We start from the raw sequence: 21,684 nt of genomic DNA on the forward strand, positions 1-21,684 counted from the left end.
AATGAAACGAATTAGATGAAGCCAGCGAACCACAACGGCAACAAAAACACGTACGAATTAGAATTGCCATACTGCTATTGTTGATTTAATTAAAACCTTACCTGAAATCAACACCATTGTATACTATGTATGTATATATCTAGAAAATATTTATGACAGAGCATGAGTAATCGTGTGCACTGTGTTGTGTGACTGCTATTTCGTAAATTGTGGGGGCGAAACTAAAATTTTAAGAGAGATTCTTTTTTATATATATCTATATCTATATCTATATCTATATCTATATCTATATCTATATCTATATCTATATCTATATCTATATCTATATCTATATCTATATCTATATCTATATCTATATCTATATCTATATCTATATCTATATCTATATCTATATCTATATCTATATCTATATCTATATCTATATCTATATCTATATCTATATCTATAATATCTATATCTATATCTATATCTATATCTATATCTATATCTATATCTATATCTATATCTATCTATTTGAATTTTACTAAGAGAAGGCTAGACATGTTTTGGAAACATCCATTTAGTACAATTGTAATCTTGAAGCGCTAAATATCAAAACTCGATATAACGATACTGAACTTGGTTTTTGTAAGCGATTTTTACACTGCCTAGTGGCATGATGGAATATTACTATATATTGCATGACTAGGTTAGGTTAGGTTAGATAGATGATCTAAAGAGATCGCATGATGAAGATGAAGCCATCGAAAAGGAGAACTTTTGTGTTCGAGCTTATTAATTAGCAAAACACTTAGTAGCCAATACAGTTCGGTGGGATGTCTGAAGGTATGTGCTCCGAGGTGTTTAAATCTTGACTTACCAAACGCGGATCAGTCAAGAAGGAAGTGTTGTGTTGTTTCCGCCTCATCTTCTTCCATACAGCTTCTACAGATGGCGTCTGGTAAGATTCTCAGTCTTATAGCATTCACGCCCATAGGGCGATGTCTTGTTAAAAGCCCCACAACTAGGGAGAGGCTAGCTTTACTGAGGGCAAAGAGATCACTAGATCTCCTGCGATAAATTTTTGGGCAAAAGGCTTTTGCGACAGCGCATGTACCGTTGGTGACCCAGCGCACGCCAATCTTCCGCGAACCTTAGGTATCTAGTGGTAGAACACTAAAGCATAAGGGAGCACCGACCCACTCCCATTCTACCGATAGCGGTTCTAGGATGTCTTTTGTTGCAAGCTCATCAGCTTTACAATTTCCTGCCATCCCACTGTGGCCTGGCACCGATACCAGACTTATCACAAAGACACTCAATGCTATGGAGAGCTTCTGACAGTAAACCCCCCAACCTCCCTCCCAAGCTTTGACCCATCCGTAAATAAGCTCACTGCCCCTCTTCTCCAACGACTTCTTCCCAACCACAAAGGAGCTGCCAGAGTTCGGTTTGGGGACTCCTTGATCCAAGTGATCCGGTACGATGGCAAAGTGTGTGAGGATTTTAAAAACCCAGATTTTCTGGGTCTGATAGCAGCTTTCGCAGCCTTTCGACGATGTCTACGTGCAAGATGGCGTTAAGTGCCAGGGTTGGAGTGAGCCTTAGGTCACCATATGTGCTGATGAGCACCGCTGAACGCTCTCGAGTTTCTTTGCAAGTGTGGTCTTTTCTAGAGCCCCTCACCACATAAAGACTTCATGGTACATAATGAGTTTGATTATAGTGTCTAAGAGCCAGAGGACCACTCTCGATGAAAGACCTGACTTTTTGCCAATGGCTCTTTTACAGCAGTATAAAGGGATCTTGTAGCTTCTAGTAAATAAAATCATCTCTGTTTTATTTGGGTTGATGGCGAGACCACTTCCGACTGCCCAATTTGTTACGACGCTGACAACTCGTATACGTATTCAGGAACTTTCTTTTGACCAAAAGTGCTACCTTGTCTGCATAAGCAGTCACCTGACAGACGATTCTCAAGTTTTTTAAGCAGGTCATTAACGATCAGGATCCATAGAAGACGAGAGACAAATCTATCTAGTGGCGTTCCTACTCACATTTCGTTGAGCACATGCGTTGAACCATTCCATTTCAATCACTCTGTCGCACAAAAGACTGAAAATTAAGAGTTTGAAGTTTGACTCAACCCCAAAATCGTCCAGAGTAGCATTACTAAAAATAAGTTATTTTTTAATTTTTCTGACTTATTAGGCATGAAAATGATTCCGGCTTATAATAAATATAAGAAGACAAGCCACCGTGACATACTCCGAGGCAAACGTTTTAGGTTTTATGAGAAAAGTTGCTTGGTTCTTTCTTTGATCTGATTTCAAAAAGAGGTGAATTTGATTGACCACCATTATTTTCAAAGTTGGTTCGTTTTGATACGTCCTTTTTGGTCTTACTTCAAACTCAAACATTTTAAGCCAGCAATCTTCAGACCAAAATTGACGAACTACAAAAAAATAAATATAACCATTTTGATTGTTGTTGTATTGAAAATTTCTTATATACTCAAATTGTAAATAGCCAAGTTTAATAAAAATTTCTCAAATATAAAAAGCTCACGTTGTTACTTCAAAGTTAGAAAGGCAATGGTTATAAAGAAAAAGAAAAATAAAGAATGACACACCCTTTATTTCGATAGAATATCGAAATGTTGAAAACAAAGAAACAATGAAGAAAATTTAAGAAATACACCTCAATATATTTGAAATAAAAGGATAAAAATGATTTTATATCTCCACAGCGAAGCGCTTGGGTTATTTCAACGGTTAGCAAAACACAAAAATAACAAAGAAAGAAAATAAAATGAATTATTTCCAGCGCAGACAACTACAAATGGCGATGCAATAAAACAAACAAACCAAAATTAAAATCTGTTTAAGTAACCCAGTATCAATGGGTGTGGCATGGGGCTTACGTGCAAGCAGAAATCAGCACCAACAACAGGCAATGAGCGAAAGCTAGAATCATGCTAGATACATGGTGTATTGCTTCTGGCCATTGCCACTCCTATTAGCACCATAATGGCAATTGAAACTAAACGAATGTGCGGCCAACTAACCACTTAACGGACCGATATCCAAGCCCGGCAAACTAAACTCACACACCTACAAACATACCTACACAAATACACATACACATTAAACAACGAACGAAATAATGTGAAAAACAGTTAACAGTATAAATACAGTTATGCACACACACACATGTACTCATACAAACAGGCAAACAGACCGAGTGCACCGCTGAGCGCAAATGAAATTCGAGTTTGACCAAACCTAAAAACCGTAATGTTGTATTGAAATTGAAAATGGCCGCATAGCCAACGAAATGGAACGAATGAAAGTAAGATTATGAGCGGGCGGAGTGAGTTGCAAGCACTGGCTGCTGGTGGCTTGACCTCAAAAAGAAAACCATGCTTAAAAATGAGGTGAGCAACGCTGATGTCTGCTGTGTATATGCATGTGTATGCGCGCGCGCGCGTGTGTGTGCTGAGTTTGCTGACCGCAAATGCAATTTACTCCGCGATCATCAATGAAATTTACTCGGGCTAAGCAATAATGGGCAACAAAACGACCATAAAGCAGCGCCACCAACTAGTTGAATGGCTGAATAGAAATGACTGTATGTACATACACCAACACCAACAACGCTATAACGGTACAGGCTTGCAGTTGCCTGTTGAAGGATTTTTCAATTTTGTCCCGTTTTATTTATATTTCTTTATTTCGCTGTGCGCAGTGCATGCAAATGCAAATGCCAACGAAGATCCTGTAGGAAATTTTAGGTGAATATTTCCATGTGGGTTTTGTGGGTTTTTGTGGGTTAGCGGGATCGTTAAGTACAGTGGGGAAGTTTAGCCCTATCTTTATTTCAATAACTCCCTACATGGATACTAGCAGCTTTTCTAATAAATTCTGTTCGTCTCTCCTTCGACCAAAGAAAAAGCTGAGATCCCAAAATATTTGAATACAAATATTTTATAAGCCAAGATTCAATTACAACACTCAAAAATGCTTTATGAAGATCCTAACATGAAATTGATAGGGATAGCTGAAGATCTGGAGCCATTGAAGGAACGAATTGGACGTAAGACTTATCATCAGGATTTATAATCGATAATTATCCGCGTGTACTCAGTTGGTGAAGATAAACGTCAATATTTTGAGATGCCTTTGGAAAAAAGGAAAAAAATCCTCGAAGGGTGACTATTATATATATTGTTATTGGAACGCTTGAAGGGAGTCCACAAAAGCTGCTTTAACGGCTTATCTACTTTATCCAAACAATACATCGTATCAGGAATCAATAAAAACGATTAAGGGGTCAGTAGGGTAATCTGGCTTGTTTTTTTGACATTTTTTTCATAGAAATTTTTATTCTACAATAGAACTTTTTTCACATATCATGAGGTATATCGTGGAGTGTATAAACAAATTTTTTTTCGGAATTTTTTGATGACATCTGTCGGAGAAATGGCTGGATGAATGAGATGCGTTTTTTCACTGGCGGACCTAATTTCTTATGTTTGGATCATCTGAAACACAAAAACCCAATTTATTATTAAAAAGTACCTTAATGGTTATCGTCCCTACTAGAATAATGAAAAAATTTTGATAAATAAAAAAAGTAATTAACGTTTTTTTTACCCTACTGACCCCTTAATAAAAAAAAAAATTAGAGTTACTTTCGCATTTACCGCATTCTTCGAAACTAGATCCGTGGCTTCTTTTTGGTTCACAAACTTCAAAATGCTCACTGGAAAGATCTTGAGCATTTCGGAGTTCCCTACCTTTTTGAAGAAAAAACACAGAAACTTCAAATTTAATGGAGAGTGTTTACTATCATTCAAAAGAACATTCTTTGGCATTTATTTTTTGAAGATTATCTCTTTCAAATGTTGGCACGGCTACGTCTCAGATAGTCCATCCGTTGACTCATTCGAGTATTTCGACTGGTAACTGACGAATGACATCACACCATTTTGGTGACCATCGATCTGCCCAAAACCTGAAATTATCTGCTCACCAAAGTGTTCTCTCAATAAATCAATTGATTGATGCGAAGTGTGGAAAGTGGCGCCGTCTTGTTGCGACCAAATGTCGCCGAGATCATGAGCTTGAATTTCAAATAGTAGCTTATCATGGCGTGATAACGGTCACCATTGACGGTTGCGTTCTCACCGGCATCATTTTTGAAGCAATATAGACCGATGATTCCACCGGCCCATAAACCACACCAAAGCACACATCACAAGCGTTGTTTTTTCTGGATGAAATGGCAGCTCTTGAATCTCTTCAATTGGTTCTTCGCCACTGAGGCGGCAATTTTGCTTGTTTACATACGCATTGAGTTAGAAATGAGGTCCAACGCTGGGCTCGAAAACGTCGGATCTTCTTGAAAGTTTTCAAGAGCCCATAGAGCGAAGCGATGTCGCTTGGGTTGGTCGAGCGGCTTCAGTTCTTGCACAAGCTGTATTTTGCATGCTTTCAATTTAAGATCTCAATATAAAATGCGCCACATCGTTCCATACGTCAGTACGAGTTGCTACGAACGGCGCCGAATGGACTCTACACGGTCTTCGTGTACACTCTCACCTACGGATGCTATATTTTTTTCAACATGTGCTGGACGTGGTCTATTCGGTCGAATATTATCCAATAAGGAATGCTGTGTCTCAAGATGGGGGATGGTGTTGCGAATAGTATGCGCAGCGGGCCGAGTATGTTGGGCGAAGCGCGCGAAATATATTCTTTACAAAACGTGAATTTTTGTAATAAAAATAATTAAACAGTCTCAATATTTTAAGGACCGCCATAGTATTTAGATACTTTTTGGAAAGTATTTTTAAAGTTAAACAGTTTTTACAATCCTTAGAACCGGCTTGCCTTTTCATATTGGTCAAAAGTTTTTTCCTATTGACCCTCACATGCCAATGAGTTGGCGAGCCAGCTTGTTATCGGACTTTTCATCGTTAGCCACCCGGCCACACATACAAATATATATGTGTGTGTTGTAAACGGCTTACACAATGTATGGTACGTACGTACACACGTTCTTTCCGGCATACGTTATGTGCATACCTGGCAAAAGCGATTCGCGACGCCTTCATGCATAGTTGAGTTCGCATAGAGTGCCGGCATACATCATGTGGCCTGCTATTTTGCATTTAGTATTGCAATTAAAATTGAAATGTGTTGACCGTGATGTGTGTACTTTCTCTTAATCCCGCAAATGCGGTTGTAAATAAGCGATTTTTGAGTAAAATGTAGATACTTTGGAAAGGATAAAAATTTGAGCCCTAAACTAGTTTGAACAGAAGTTGAACATAATTTCATATTAGAAATTATACGATCGCTTTAAATAAGCTATATTTACAATTAAAACTTTCTTCAAATTTATGAGCAATGGGATTTTCTGGTGCGTGATATTTTTTTGGAAATCTTTTCAATATAGGAGAAAATAAGCGTTGCTTGTTACCGATTGCTGCACCGCTTTTGGAAACCATCTTCTTTTGTTGTCATGACCTTGAGGCACAATTAAAGCAGGATCATACACACAGCCTTCGTCTTTTTACGGGTTTCTTTGTCTTTATAGCGTAGAATTGATTCATAATTTGTTCCCTGCTGTGGAATTTCTGTGTTATTAACAGTTCTTTGAGAACAAATTTTTGGTCGAAACATATTTACATGCCTTTCTAATTTCTAGGTCAGCGTCCAAATTTCAATATGCTTACCAAGTTTGGATAATCTTAATGCACCATGTTTCTAAAATTTATTGCAATTTTAATAATCACAAATATTTGAGGTGCTTGTACAATTTTTATTTCTGAGAATTTGCTTCTGAATTTTGAACTCACGACCATTTGGTTAATAGTTACTTCTTCCATCTACTCGAGTACAGCGACAATATTTCAATAATAATTTAGGTATAGACTGAACTCGACCGGCACTTATGTAAGCTCTTGCAAAAATAATAATATAATTTTTCTTCTTCTTCTTCTTCTTCTTTATTGGCGTAGATACCGCGGTTATAGTCGAGTTTACAAAAGAGTCATAGTCATTCTTCCTTTTCGCTGTTTGGTGCCAATTGGAGATTCCAAGTGCAGCCAGGTCCTTCTCCGCCTGATATTTCCAACGGAGTGGAGGTCTTCCTCTTCCTCTGCTTCCCTCGCCGGAGACTACGTCGAATACTCTCAGAGCTGCAGTGTCTTCATTCATTCGGACGCCATATCTTTACTACATCGTTGTATATCTCATTCAGCTCGTTCCATCGAATGCGATATTCGCCATGGCCAATGCGAAAAGCACTATAAATCTTCCGCAGAACCTTTCTCGAAAACTCGTAAAGCCGACTCAGCAGATGTTGTAATCGTCCATCGTTTGCAGCGTATGGCAGGATGGGAATGATGAGTGACTTTTAGTTCTTTGTTTGTCGAGAGAGGACTTTACTTCTCAATTACTTACTTAGTCCGAAGTAGCACCCGTTGGCAAGAGTTATTCTGCTTTGGGTTTCGAGGTTGACCTTGTCTGAAACCTCGTTTGGTATCGAACGTATTAGTTTTGCGGGGATACCAAATTCAGACATAGCGACATAAAGGCAGCTTCTTTTCGTGCTGTCAACAGCAACTTTTTTTAGTATTGGACGGGAATAATTATTAGGAGCTGCTCTTATACAGCTATGGTCAAAATTCGGATCTCTACAGTCAGCAATTGGACCATCTTAAAAAAGTAATAGCCCAGAAATAGTCAGCTTTAGCTAATAGTATACGAATTGTGTTCCATCAGGACAACTCCATGACACTCGTCGATAGTGACTCGCCAGAAGCTCCGGCTGCGAAATAAAACCATCAATTTAGTGCCAAAATAATGGATTTATTTCTATTAGACTCAATATATCCAGAGGTTAGGTTTAGAAAAAGATCACGGGCACTTGGACAATTGAAACATCGGTCCTTTGGGGTAGTAAGCACTCTTCGGTGTGGAAAAAATACCCTTATGTATCGATGAAGAGCGTTGAGTCTTCTAATTTCAGCCAGCCAGAAGGACCTCTTTAAATCAAGAATATATCTCGTTTACGCCCTCTGTTTTGGTTGCGTATTTCGTGATTTAATCTTGTGAAAATGTGAAAGAATATAAATTCTTCAAATCAGGGGAGGTTTTGACAAAGTGAAACTTCTGTAGAGATTTTCTCTGCGCTCGCTAATTATCTTTCTTCCTAATCGATCTACAAATAAAAACGCGTAAAGTGGCTAAGCTTGGATTTCCAGATCAGTTAGTTAATTAGATCATTTTTTTAGGTGTTCTAACGACTTGTTATCTCATCTTTTAATGAAAATATAAAATACAAATTTGGTTTATTAGGAAATACTACCAAATACATATGTATGTCGTCATATACAACTACTTTCCACCTATGTATGTACATGTGTATATCTTCCTAAACAGAGGTATATGGCAGCACTAAAATAGAGTTGCAAACAATTTCATTGAAATATCTAAAAAAGCTATCTATTTCATTTGAATTTGTCTATTTCCTCAATATTTTTTGCCACAGCGGCAGCAAAGTGGGCCACCACGTGCCACAACTGCTGCCACATGTCAATCAAATCAATTACTCCATGACAAGTATGAGTATAGTAAAAAGTAAACTGCGAAATTCGGAATTGAAAAAATGAAATTATAAAAAATATAAAAGAGTATAATAATTGCTCTTTTGCATGAAATTGAATGTACTTATGTGAGTACACATACTGAATATAATCGTACATAATACTATGAGCAAAAAATAGTAAGACTTTGCTCATAACTTTAAAATCCGTAATTTATTCTTCAAAATCGATGTCGCCTCCCTGAAAACAATGTTTCTTGGTCCCAATAAACTTGTGCCTACGTTTTTGCCAATGTTCGAAACAGTTGTTAAAGTCAATTTCCGGAATAGCCTTCAATGCGTGTAGCCGTTCCCGTTTAATGTCTTCAATTGACTCAAAACGGTTTCCCCGGAGCGGTCGTTTGAGTTTGAATCCGGCGAATACGGTGGTTGCGGCACAATATTGGTTGAAAATTAGTATGCGTCGGTGCATTATCCTGGAACATAAACCAAGAGTTGTCGATCCATAATTCCGAACTCTTTTTACGAATAGCTTCGCCCAAATGACGCATAACACTCAAATAGTAGTCCTTGTTGACAGTTTGGCCAGTCGGAATGAATTCTAAGTGCACCACACATCGATAATTGAAGAAACCGGTCAACATTCCTTGATTTTTGATCTGTTATGACGTTGTTTTCGTCGGCTTCGGCTCACCTTTGCCACGATATTCGGCCGATTGATCGTCTGTTTCCGGGTCGTAAGCATAGATACAAGACTCATTGCCAGTAATAAGACAGGGTTTGTCCGGAAAGCAATAGGACTGATTTTCTTCTGTGTGCGCACTGACTGGATTCGGTAGAGGTCGCTCCTAGCTAACGAACGAGCGGCTGGTCAGTTGTCTCCGAGCACCTGGAGAATCAGGACAAATATACATATGCGCGCGTCGTGTTTCTGTGAGTGGTGCAAGCCGAAAATGCAGCGTTCTTTAGAGCAGAGGTACGCGATTAAATTCTGTGTGAAACTCGGTAAATCTGTGACAGAGACGTTTGATATGATCAAGCAGGCTTACCCAGATGTTGCTTTGGCAAGAAGTGGTGTGTTTCGGTGGCACCAGGCCTTTTTGGAGGGCCGGGAAGAGGTCGCTGATGAAGACCGTGCTGGGAGACCTGCGACTTCGACAAACACCGACAATGTGACTCGTGTGCGCAAAGTTTTGAACTCAGACCGTCGACTAAATATCCGTTTAATTGCACAGATGTTAAATTTATCAAAATCTGTTGTTCATTACTTTGAGACGGGTCACTTGAACATGCGCAAGGTGTGCGCAAAGATGGTCCCAGAAGTGCTCACAGACGACCAGAAATTGCGACGAGTGGAAGTGTGCCAAGAAAATTTGAACATGTGCCATCGCAACGCTTTCGCAGCCGCCCTACAGCCCGGGTGTGGCCCCCCGAACTTTTTTTGTTTCCTTGCCTGAAAAGACGACTGAGGGGATCCAAGCAGCATGCACCTCGGCTCTCAAGGCTATTCCGGAGAATGCTTTTCGTGACACGTACAATGCATGGAAATTGCACTGGAAGCGACGCATAGACGCAGAAGGAGCCTATTTTGAAGTTTTTAAAGAATTATAACGATTGGTTCAATAATTTTTTTAAATCGACTCAGTCCTATTACTTTCCGAACAAACACTGAACGTTTCATGACATCTTGGTAGTCGGAAAGCATTGTTTCACAGACGTTACAGTGACGCATTTTTTTTGAAAAAATTTATCTATTTTGGAACCAATCGTGCTTTCACTTTTCTATGGTCCAAATTATCTTACAAAATCGTTTTCACTGATCCTTCCGATACTCCCACGTTGCCAGCAAGATCTCTGACTGTTAATCGTCAATTCTCAAGACGGTTCTTTTATTTTATTGACGTGTTGGTCATCAGTTGTTGGCCGTCCTGGACGTGCTTCGTTGTCAACGTGTTCTCGCCTCTGTGTTCCAATCAAAACAATTGCAACTATCATCGGAGGACTTTTCCAACATTCCGAACGTTTCGACAACAGAAATTTGATTCCGCACATAAAATTTAATGGAACTTCTTTGATGAATAATTTCATTCACAGTAAAAATCGCCAAATGCGCTTAATGTACTTCATAAAGTTAAGCATATACCAAACTCGAATGACTATTTCGGTTTGACATTGATGCAGTTGGTCTTGACAGTCATACCAACCTAAAAATTACGGCGAATGGGCTTTCGCGCGAAAATTAAATTAAAAAGTCTTATTATTTTTTGCCCACAGTAGTATATGTACATACGTTTGAAATACTCGCTGTATACATCTGCGCGGCTTATTCGGTCATATATAAATATTTTTGTAAACGCTCTCAGCTTGATAAATGACCTCACATTCCACATATTTGTTTATATAACAATATTGCAAAATATGGACTATCAACTCAGCGTCATTTCCATACCGACTCAGCTGTATGTGTGTGCGTTTTTCACTTTACTGCTAGAGTTATGAATGTTTATAAATGTCAACAATAACATAAAGCCGGCTATTAAGTGCTCCACAACTAAACTTTTTTATTTGTTTACCATTTACAATTGTTTAAAAAATAAATATTCTGTAAAATTAATAATAAAAAACGCTTAATATATTTCTATTGTTATTATTGTTATTTACACTTAACTTTTTGCGCTTAAAAAACGACAGCAGAGAGCTAAGTGGGTGGCTTCATGCGTTTTGTTAGTTCGCTGATTTTCCATTTACGTCAAAAACGTGCAATATTTGCCATTCGAAATTAAAAATCAACATTTTTAAAAGCTTTGTGCCGCACACATGTTGAGCAAATGGCAAATACATGTGTTTGTATGTGTAAAATATATGCCAGTAATGTATTTCATAATTTCCATTTTCCTTTCACTTTTATTTATTCACACACAACCTCCTCCTCCCGCTACAAAAGTGTAATCAGTGAAATGAAATGAGTTTATTGCCGAAAATACTGAAAGTGGCTGCAATGCCGTTACCATTGCCACAACCATTACACAACTGCTATACTGTATAACGGTAGTTACATATAAGGGGTTAATCTACATGTTTTCCGGCTTCTTGTTTTATTCCACCCAAACGGTTCTCAAAATCATTATTTTTCATTCCCTGCCGCTTATGGGTTTCAATAAACAGTTATTACCTGTCTTGAAGACTCTACGATTGATACATTTTTTCTTTATATTAGAGATGTTCAGGCCGAATATGTTAATCTGGTTAGTTGATACTTCGGCAAAACACTTAACTGCGAACATACTTGTTGCACTATCGCATTCCATTGTCAAACTGGTACTTCGGTACTCGGTAGAACGATAAGCTGTTATTTTTTTTTTCTAAAACATGCAGTCAAACTAATTCAGTTCTAATTCCAAGTAGAAAATAATGTAAAATGACGCGTGATCTTCAAATTATTTTGTGGACTCTTCCGAGTTTGAAAGTTCTTGGTTGAAGTAATGCTCGGGTCGGTTGTGGTTATGTAGATCCATATTTCATAGAAACGAAAACGAAATAGCAGCCTCGGATGAAGATCCCATTCTTGATGACAACCACAGCAAACATAATAAGGACTTAAGGTATGGACCTAGAATGTACGGTCCGATACACAGCTGCTTGATGTTCGCGTAAAAGTAAAGGCTAACATCACTGTCGCCCAAAAAATGCGATGGACGTGACAAGCATGAAGACGAATAGATCCTTGTGACATTTACTACAGCGGCCATATAAAGGAGCGCAAAATTCGGTATGGGATTTGTGGAGGGGGGAAGACTCAGTCGTTGAATCCTGGAGTTCACTCTGGTGGATGAGCCACAATCCGCATTAGAGCAAAAATGTTCAACATAACAATGATTTCCGCCAACGACCCGACGGAAGATAAGGACGATATGATATACGTTTAATGAGTGACTGGAGCGTGCTTATGACTAACACGCCACGATGTTAAAATTGTGCTTGGCGATTTTAACGCCAGGGTGGGCAAAAATGGTATCTTTGGTACAATAGTCGGAAAGTTCAAGCCCCTTGACGGAAACCTCTCCTGGGTTGAGGCGGATCGATTTCGCAGTGGTCCGAAATATGATTGTCTGTAGTATTAGATTCCAGCACAAGAAAATTCAACAAGCTATTTGGCTGCTTCCGGATCGGAAAGTTCGAAATCAGACCATTCATGTTTTGATATATGGACGACATGTATGCAGTGTCCTTGACGTGCGTACGCTCCAAGGACCTAGCAACAACTAGTTGTAGGGAAGTTATTCGTCCGTTTCTGTACACGAAAGGAACGACGTCGAAAACTACTATCACAACCGACAGCGATACGGTTTTCTACTCGACTCCTGCTCTCTGAGAGCACTCATCAGCAATTCGGTATAAGGGGACCGTGTAACGGCATTTCAAGCTCCTTACGTACAGCTACAAATGAGACCACTGGTAAGGTCGAACTATCGTTAAGGTCGAAATAACAGCTTGTACGATGAAGACTGTTGAGTCGCAATGGAAAGAAAGCAGACAGCCTAATTCGCAAAATTACGATCAACATGAGGGTGGCATGGATACCGCGAGCTGATAAAAAGATAGAAGCTGAAATGCGTGTGTATGAGCATCTTGACTACCTGGCCGACAGGGGTTATGGTCGAAAATTCTTCGAAAAAATTTGGCGACTAATGGAAGGTTTTAAGACCGGAGCTTACTCTTGTAGGACCCTAAGTGGTGATTTAGTGGCTGATGTTCAGGAGAAAACACTAATCCAGACAGCTGAACGGCAGTGCAAGTGTAACACCTAGAGCGGAATGTCTTCGTACATATCTCGTACAGCTCATCGTTCCATCGACTGCGGTATACACCGTTGCCAATGCGCAAAAGACCATAAATCGTTCGCAAAACCTTTCTCTCGAAAACTCGTTCCGTCGACTCATCAGATGTTGTCATCGTCCATGCCTCTGCATCATATAGCAGGACGGAGATGATGAGTGACTTGTAGAGTTTGGCCTTTGTTTGTCGAGAGAGGACTTAACTTCTCAACCATCAAGATCAACCTTTAAAGGAAAAAACTTGAAACATTTTTGTTATATTAGATCAAATGAGAACACGATTTCTTTATGCTAATTTATTAGCTTTTCGCAATGAATATATTAATATTTTAGTACATATTTTGTTTACGTCGTTTTGTAGTTTGTTTGTATATCGTTAATAATCAAAAAGTCCAGGAACTATTTAATCGGTAAATATTATTATAATGAAGAAATTTGTCTCTACCCGCTAAGCATTTGATTCAGCCTCGGTTGTGCCCTGACTTTCCGCTGCTGGCGCGTCCGGCTTGGGCTCCTCAGTCGAACCGAATACGCAACACGGACACTTCTCCTTCAAAACCAAACGGTATTTGGGATGACTGTAATTAAAATAAGTAATTAAATTATTATTAACAGTTATCACTGGCGCATTATTGTCGTTCACATGCAACGTATATATAACGATTCACCTGATACCGTACACAATCGGATTATAAACCGCGCTGGTCTTGGCGAATGTTGCACCCCAAATAGTATTCAACGGCGTCAGACCTTCCACCTCGAAGAGCCCGCAATAGCAGATAATTAAGTAAGGTGTCCATGCCATAAACCACAATGAGATTGTGGTCAATGCCACCTTGGCCAATTTCGCCTCGGCGCTTTTCTCACAATCCTCCGAGGAGCGCAACGACTTGACGTTCATCTTTTTCGCCTGCTCGCGCATTGCCTTCTCATGCGCGGCCACAGCCGCAATGATGAACCAGTAGGAATAACAAATGAGAAAGAGCGGCGTAAAGTAGACGAGGAGGGAGTAGGTGAGCAGGTAAGAGCGTGGATTCCAATCGCGTGTCATATAATCGATGGAGCAGGCGGTTAAATTACCTTCGGGCACATATCTGCACGCACGCATATAAGAGAGCGCGTAATGAGAAATTCAATTAACAGTTATTAATTTGCGTGCAACACCAACATATTAACCCACCTGCTCCAGCCCATTAACGGTGCCAGTGTCCAAAATGTCGCAAACAACCAAATGGCAATGATTTTCATCAACGCCAATTTAATCGTCATTGGTCGCCCTGAAACGCCCTTCACAATAACATTATAACGGTCTAGCGCAATCATGCACATCGACCAAATGGATACGCAGCCGAACATCGAGCCGCAGATGGCATAAATGTCGCACCATAGCGGTCCTAGTATCCAGGTCTCGTAATAGAAATTGATGATCATGACCGGCGCCTGTGAGACCATCATGCAAAAGTCGGAGAATGCCAGGTTCAACACGAGCAGATTAGCGGGTGTGCGCAGCGATTTGGTGCCGCCAAATATGTAGACCACAACGCCATTGCCGCACGCGGAGATGAGTAGCAGAGCCAATGTGAAAAGACCTAAAATTTGACTCATTGTCGAATCCATTGGTGGGAATTTACTCCAATAGGGGTTGACGAGGTGTGCCATGTCGGGGGTTACCTGAAAATAAACGCTGATATTTAAATTTGTGTTGATATGTTTAAGTTGTGATATATGACATATATTTATATGTATTTAAGACAAGTCTAGGTTTTGTTAGAGCGGAAATGAACTCTAGTTAGAGGGCATACAAAAATTTTAGTATATCACCGTCTAGAAACTATCATAATTAACTTTAATACAGAAAGCAGTAGGCATTTGGAAAAGTTACTTGACCATGTGACTCAGTTTTTTATCTTAAGCGGGTATCTACCTCGATGGTCCGAAAACCTGCTGATTTTAGCGAAATATTTATCACATACAAATTTCGGAGAACAATCGTTACAAAATATACTATAAAAGAAAGATCCATTTCGTGGTTTACATATCTCCAAGAAAAAAGTCTAACGGTGTGATATCACACGATCTTGTTGGCCAATCGACCGGCTCAAAACGTGAAATTCTATGCACACTGAAGTGTTCTCTCAACAAGTTCATTGATTGATGCGATGTGTGGGAAATGGCGCCGTCGTTTAGAAATCAAAAGCCGCCGAGATCACAAGCTTTAATTTTAGTATTCAAAAAGTCGGTTCTAATAGCGCGATAACGGTCGCCATTGATAGTTACGTTCTCACCGGCATCATTTTTGAAGAAATATGGACCGGTGATTCCATCGGGCGACCAACTCTACCAAACCGTGGTTTTTCTGGATAAATGGCAGTTCTTTAATTTCTTTAGGTTGCTGAGTCGTTTCGTATGCCAGTCCGATTCGCCGAATCGACTCTCCATGGTATTGGTCTGTTCGGTCGAAAATTATCCAATAACGAAAGATAGGCGATGGTGTTGCGCTCAGTAAGCCGATTATTTTGATCATAAGTTGAGCGCGCGAAACACATTCTTTACAGAACGTGAATTTTCGTAATAAAGTTGAACAATGTTCAGGCGTAAGGCTTTGAATGATGAAATGCTAAACAATACTGAACAAAAATAACTTGACAGCTTAACATGACTCACGCGTTAGCTGTCAAAAAGGGGATATTGAAAAAAGTACCTTGACGGTTTCCTTATAGGTGATATAAACTTCGTGGTGACCTTTTTCGTTACACAAAAATTTTTCGACTTAACGGGTAGGCTGAAAAGTTCGTAAGTTTACACTACTAATATTACGTTATGATTTTTAGTAAGTCCCTACCTTTAAAAGAAACAACTTTGATTAATGAAATATAGCATTGTGGGTGCAGCAACTTCTGTTAGTTTAAAAAATTGATCAAAAAGAATTACTTCAACTCAATATTTTATCTCAAGTATTTAAGATTCTCTTTTTCTCATTCGGCAAATCTTTTTTATCGTACTAAGTCTTGTTCCAGACTCCCAAAATGTTTGGTTTCAAATTTAATTTATATAAAAAAGCAAAAACTTATCGAAAAAACGCTTCATACTTTCCAGTTGTAGTACGATAATCTTGTTGTGTTGCTCAGCTATGTGTGTGATGAGCACCGGGTATTATTGTCTTGCTAGTCTTTCATTGCCAACGTTATTTTAAACAAAGCAGTTCTTTCTGAAATAAAAATGACAAAGCCTAATCCGAAAGCTCAGCTTTTTGTGATTTAAGAGATTAAATTTGGTATTCCTTTGATGCAGACCAACTGCTACAAAATCAATATGACGACACAAACAAACGAAATCACGTGTTTATAGGGAAACGCAACAACTATTAAATAAAGTGTGCTTTTAAGTTACTGAATATATGAATGTTTACCCACATGATAATCGCATCTGTTTAAACTCTAAATATTACTAAGTTCGCTACGAAACATTTCAATGAATCGCTCGTACTCATAAGCTCGTAAACAATTTATAGCTTCCAGGCACACAGAATAAAATATTTGTTGCAATTTGCACTTACACAATCCATAATCGAACCATTGGCCGCATACAATGCACACCCTTTGCCGAACTCACTCCAAATTTCATCGACACTGTGTGGGATTTATTTCAATTTTCGATTATTATTAAAAACAATTTCGATTTACTTTAACATTATGCACTAACCGCTGCCAGTTGATGGCATTAAGTAGTGCAGAAAAGTTGAATGTTGTTAAATTTTCCAACATTTTATGTGTAAAATGCGCGAACGCCGCACCATGTCTGCTCGTAGCGTTTAAATCACTATCCGGATTTGTTCCGCTGGCATTTTTTTCACTATTGTTGCCTACCTGCTGGCGCCAAGCGTGAATCAAATGCAATCACAGTATGAGCATGCACACAATAATTCGAATGCGTTTGATAAATGCGCTGACTAAAGCGAATACGCGCAGACACATTTAGCACAAAGGTGTGCGCTTATAATGAACTGGCTAAATTACACGGTAAATATTTGTCGGTGGATGCAATAATTATTGGAGAATTTTAGCAATTGCGACAAATTTTGGAGGGAATATTATTTATGTAAAATTATTTAAATGATAATTTATGACGTTTTTACTTATACTATTTTTCGATAAATTTACTTCAATGTTAATTGAAATTTTAAATAAAATTTTTTCGATAAAATGCAATTTCTAGTTATCGATTCTTCAATATATACAAGTATATTTGAATGATAATTATAGACTATTACATTACATTACATCACATTTTTGTCGATAAAATAAAATTTCTTGTTATCGATTAACCGATATTACGTGAGATTAAAATTTTTCTATATATTTATTTGAATGCTATTTGAAGACGATTTTGTTTACATTTTTATCGATAAAATAAAATTTATCGTTATCGATTAACCGATATTACATGAAATTAAAATACTTCGATAAATTTATTTGAGTGACAATTGTAGACCATTTTGATTAAATTTTTATCGAAAAAAAATTTATCGTTATCGATAAACCGATATTACATTAAATTTAAATGCTAAACATTTCAGCGATACAAAAAGCTCAAAATTATGCATTCTAAACCCAAGTTAGTAATTGAAAAATATTTATTCAGAGGCTTTCAGATATTTTTAAATTGGAATTCTAAATAGCTATTTTCATGCATCATTTTAAGACCAAAATTTCCAAACTAGCTATGATTTTCTCTAATTGTTCATTTACGCCTTGGCATTAACCTTGTTTAGCATCGATTAAAAAATGAACACGAGCTTTAACGGATTATCACTTGTTGGTTGAGGTGTAGTGATTGCGGTGTCAGAATGGTGGTGTGAAAAGATTTCATGCTAAAAATAGATACTTGGTTCCATTATTTCTAATTTCAAGATATTTCATTTTCGTTATACTAAGTCCAGATGAAAGAGAAGTGCGTACCGTTGAACTGTTTCACTGTTCTAAATTTTTTTTTTTAAGAAACATACAAGTATGTATGTTAAAAATCTTAGTACATTGATTTATTTTAAGAATCCTAAACGGAGAAATTTATGTTTTAAACCGGGGCAACCATTAACATCGACTGATCGGTAGGAAGACAATGTTCTGTGCTTGGTGGGATTAGAAGGGTTTACTAATGGCTACAGACAACAAATAATGAACCATGCATTGATCGAAAAACGACCAGAATGACCCAAAAGACACGCCAAATTAGTTTCGTTACACGATAATGTACCTGCACACCAAGCAAAAAGTTCAGGATACAATCAAAGTACTTTGCAAGGAGCTGTTACCCAGTACTGCCGTATTCTCAAAACTTGGCCCTTTCCGATTACCATTTGTTTTCATCGATGGGACACGCATTGGCTGGGAAGCACCTCGATTTATACGCAGAAATCGAAAATGGGGTGTCTGACTGGTTTGCTTCAAAAGACAAACATTTCTCTCGAATGGTATCCACAAATTGCCAAACATGTGGTCAAAATTTATGAAAAACTATGCCCAATACTTTGAACAACTTTCTTTTTACTTTGCCGTTCAAAAATGGTACTTCATTTTCACAAAAAACGTTCATTTCATATAGGGTAATATTCAGTTTGAAACGAAGTTTTTAGAACCCAGAAGTTATCGTTGAATACCCTATCATACGAGCTGAACTATAAACATTAAAGTTTTGTGTGGAAACCTTTTTTATTTCACAAGAGTTTTCCAAAATTTGTAAGAACTCTTGTTATATTTAGATAACCAAATTCTCTTAGGACAAATCTTAATTAATCGATAAAATAATGACTAAATGCTCCAGAGACATCAAATTTTACATCCGAGATGGTGCCATAGGGCTTTACAGGACCCAGGATCAAAATAAGAAAATATGCTTGACACCATATATATTTAGGTGAAATCCCATTTCTCAGAGCCTACTCTACCGATATCGCCAAAATTTGGTACGATGACTAGTGCCGCGTCGCAGTGGAGAGAAAACTACTGCTTACTAAGGTTACAATCGACGATGGAACGGACGTTCCATTGATCGCCCATGAAGAAATTCGAATAGCAATTACACGCACGAAAGCATACGGACGATTGGAATTTAAGTGTGTTCCGCTTAATTCGCAAAAACGGAGATCCCACAATCTGCGCTAACTAACTTGTGATAAGCCTCCTCAACATCGTATATAAGGTTCTATCGAGAGTATTGTGTGAAGGATTAAGGCCCACCGTCAACAAATTAATTGAACCTTATCAGTGTGGCTTTAGACCTGGCAAATCAACAACTGAACAGATATTCACCATGCGCCAAATATTGGAAAATATCCGTGAAAAGAGAATCGACACGCACCACCTCTTCGTTGATTTTAAAACTGCCTTTGACAGCACGAAAAGGAGCTGCCTTTATGCCGCGATGTCTGAATTTGATATCCTCGAAAAACTAATACTTTTGTGTAAACCGACGTTGAGCAATACCAAAGCTCCGTCAGGATCGGGAAGAACCTCTCCGAGCTGTTCGATATCAAACGAGGTTTCAGACAAGGCGACTCCCTATCATGCGACTTCTTCAATCTACCGCTGGAGTAAAAAAATCGATCTGCAGAATTAAATAGAGAAAATACAATCTTACAATCTTCTATAAAAGTGTACAACTGCTGGCGTACGACGATCATATTGATATCATTGGCCTCAACACCCGCATCATTAGTTCTGCTTTCTCCAGAATGGATAAGGAAGCGATGCAAATGTGAACGAGGGCAAGACGAAATAACTCCTGTCATCAGACAAACAGTTATCGCAATCGCTCCTTGGCTCTTACGTCACTGTTGACAGTCATAACTTCGAAGTCGTAGATAATTTCGTCTATCTTGGAACCGGTATCAACACCAACAGTAATGTCAGCCACAAAATCCAACAGGTGCTACTTCGGACTGAGTAGGCAATTGAGAAATAAAGTACTTTCTCGACGAACAAAAATCAAACTGTATAAGTCACTCATTATTCCCGTCGTTAAAAGTTTTCGAGAGAAAGGTTCTACGGCAGATTTATGGTCCTTTGCGGATTGGCGAATACCGCATTCGATGAAACAATGAACGATATGAGATATACGACAACATTGACATAGTTTAGCGAACTAAAGACAGCGGCTCCGTTGGCTAGGTCATGTCGTCCAGTTCTGAAAGTTTTCGACGCAGTACCCGCCGGCAGAAACAGAGAAAGAGGAAAACCTCCACTCCGTTGGAAAGACCAGGTGGATAAGGACCAGGCTTCGCTTGGAATCTCCAATTGGCGTCACTTAGCAAAAAGGAGAAACGACAGGCGCGCTGTTGTTAACTCAGCTATAACCGCGTAAGCGGTGTCTACTCCAGTGAAATAGAAGAGGAATGAGGGAAATAAAATAGTAAATAAGTAAATAAAATAACAAATGAAGAGGGCTTACACTGTTATCCCAAAATTGCTTGCAACTTGATTGCAAAATTCATAAAATTCATATGCACTCACCCTATCCAAAACACTGCCATTGCTCAGCTGCGCCTCGAATTTCGGGAATTGCAGAGAAGGTGAACTGCAAAACAACAAACATGAAAAGCACCCACACGTGTTACCACAATTTGATTAGTGTTCCATTGGCAAAACTATATTAACCCCTAGTAATACAGCGGAAGCTACAAATTCCAGCACTTGTCTGCTTATTTGCGCACATGTACCTGTCCATTGTCATTTCCATTATCCTCACAAAATTGCTGCAGCTTCACATGAGTGAGAGTCGAGTTTCACATGAATTTCTAACTTTTCAGCGAATTACATTAGAGCTCGCCGCTATTAGTTATGAACTTTTGCTAGGGGTGGACGGATGATGGACATTCCACTCACACACACACTCGCGCAAAATTACATCAAAAATTTCTATTAAATTAACAGTCGAAATTTTCAAATACCGTTAACGTTGCACTTTCAGTCGGTGAAGCCGGTCAACCGGAACCGCGTTGCAGTGCTGCCACGAGTAGCCACGGGCAGAGGTTGCCACGCTTTTTATTAGCGAATTGCATTTGTAACACTAATTGGATTAGTGTTGTGTAGTACAAAGCGCAAAACGCTTATAAATTTACATAAAAAACAAAATTCGGTAATTTGCATTTGAAACTCATACCTCATGGCTCGGCTGTGGCGCAGCGGTGGTGGATCGCCGCCAAAGTGGCGCTCAAAGTGCAATTTTGCAGGTGACGGGTGTGGGATTGACGTGCATG

General features: G+C 38.7%; 1 protein-coding gene across 3 annotated transcripts; it reads right to left on the reverse strand.

Moving 5' to 3' along the window:
* Positions 1–13,710: 13,710 nt before the first annotated feature.
* LOC126756585 (opsin Rh2) lies at positions 13,711–21,434 on the reverse strand. 3 transcript variants are annotated; one of them, XM_050469787.1, is made up of 5 exons: positions 21,145–21,430; positions 20,939–21,002; positions 14,611–15,101; positions 14,099–14,524; positions 13,711–14,008 (listed from the first exon to the last, which is right to left on the reverse strand). In XM_050469787.1, the coding sequence occupies exons 1-5, from the start codon at positions 21,162–21,164 to the stop codon at positions 13,879–13,881; spliced, it is 1,131 nt and encodes a 376-aa protein (XP_050325744.1). In that variant the 5' UTR covers positions 21,165–21,430; the 3' UTR covers positions 13,711–13,878. The 3 variants fall into 3 exon arrangements, with proteins under 3 accessions (XP_050325744.1, XP_050325735.1, XP_050325752.1); XM_050469778.1 differs by lacking the exons at positions 20,939–21,002; positions 21,145–21,430 and adding exons at positions 16,987–17,059; positions 17,133–17,257; XM_050469795.1 differs by lacking the exon at positions 20,939–21,002 and having other exon boundaries at positions 21,376–21,434.
* Positions 21,435–21,684: the final 250 nt, after the last annotated feature.

Source organism: Bactrocera neohumeralis, chromosome 2 (genome assembly GCF_024586455.1).
Source record: "Bactrocera neohumeralis isolate Rockhampton chromosome 2, APGP_CSIRO_Bneo_wtdbg2-racon-allhic-juicebox.fasta_v2, whole genome shotgun sequence".
Classification (NCBI taxonomy): Eukaryota; Metazoa; Arthropoda; class Insecta; order Diptera; family Tephritidae; genus Bactrocera; species Bactrocera neohumeralis.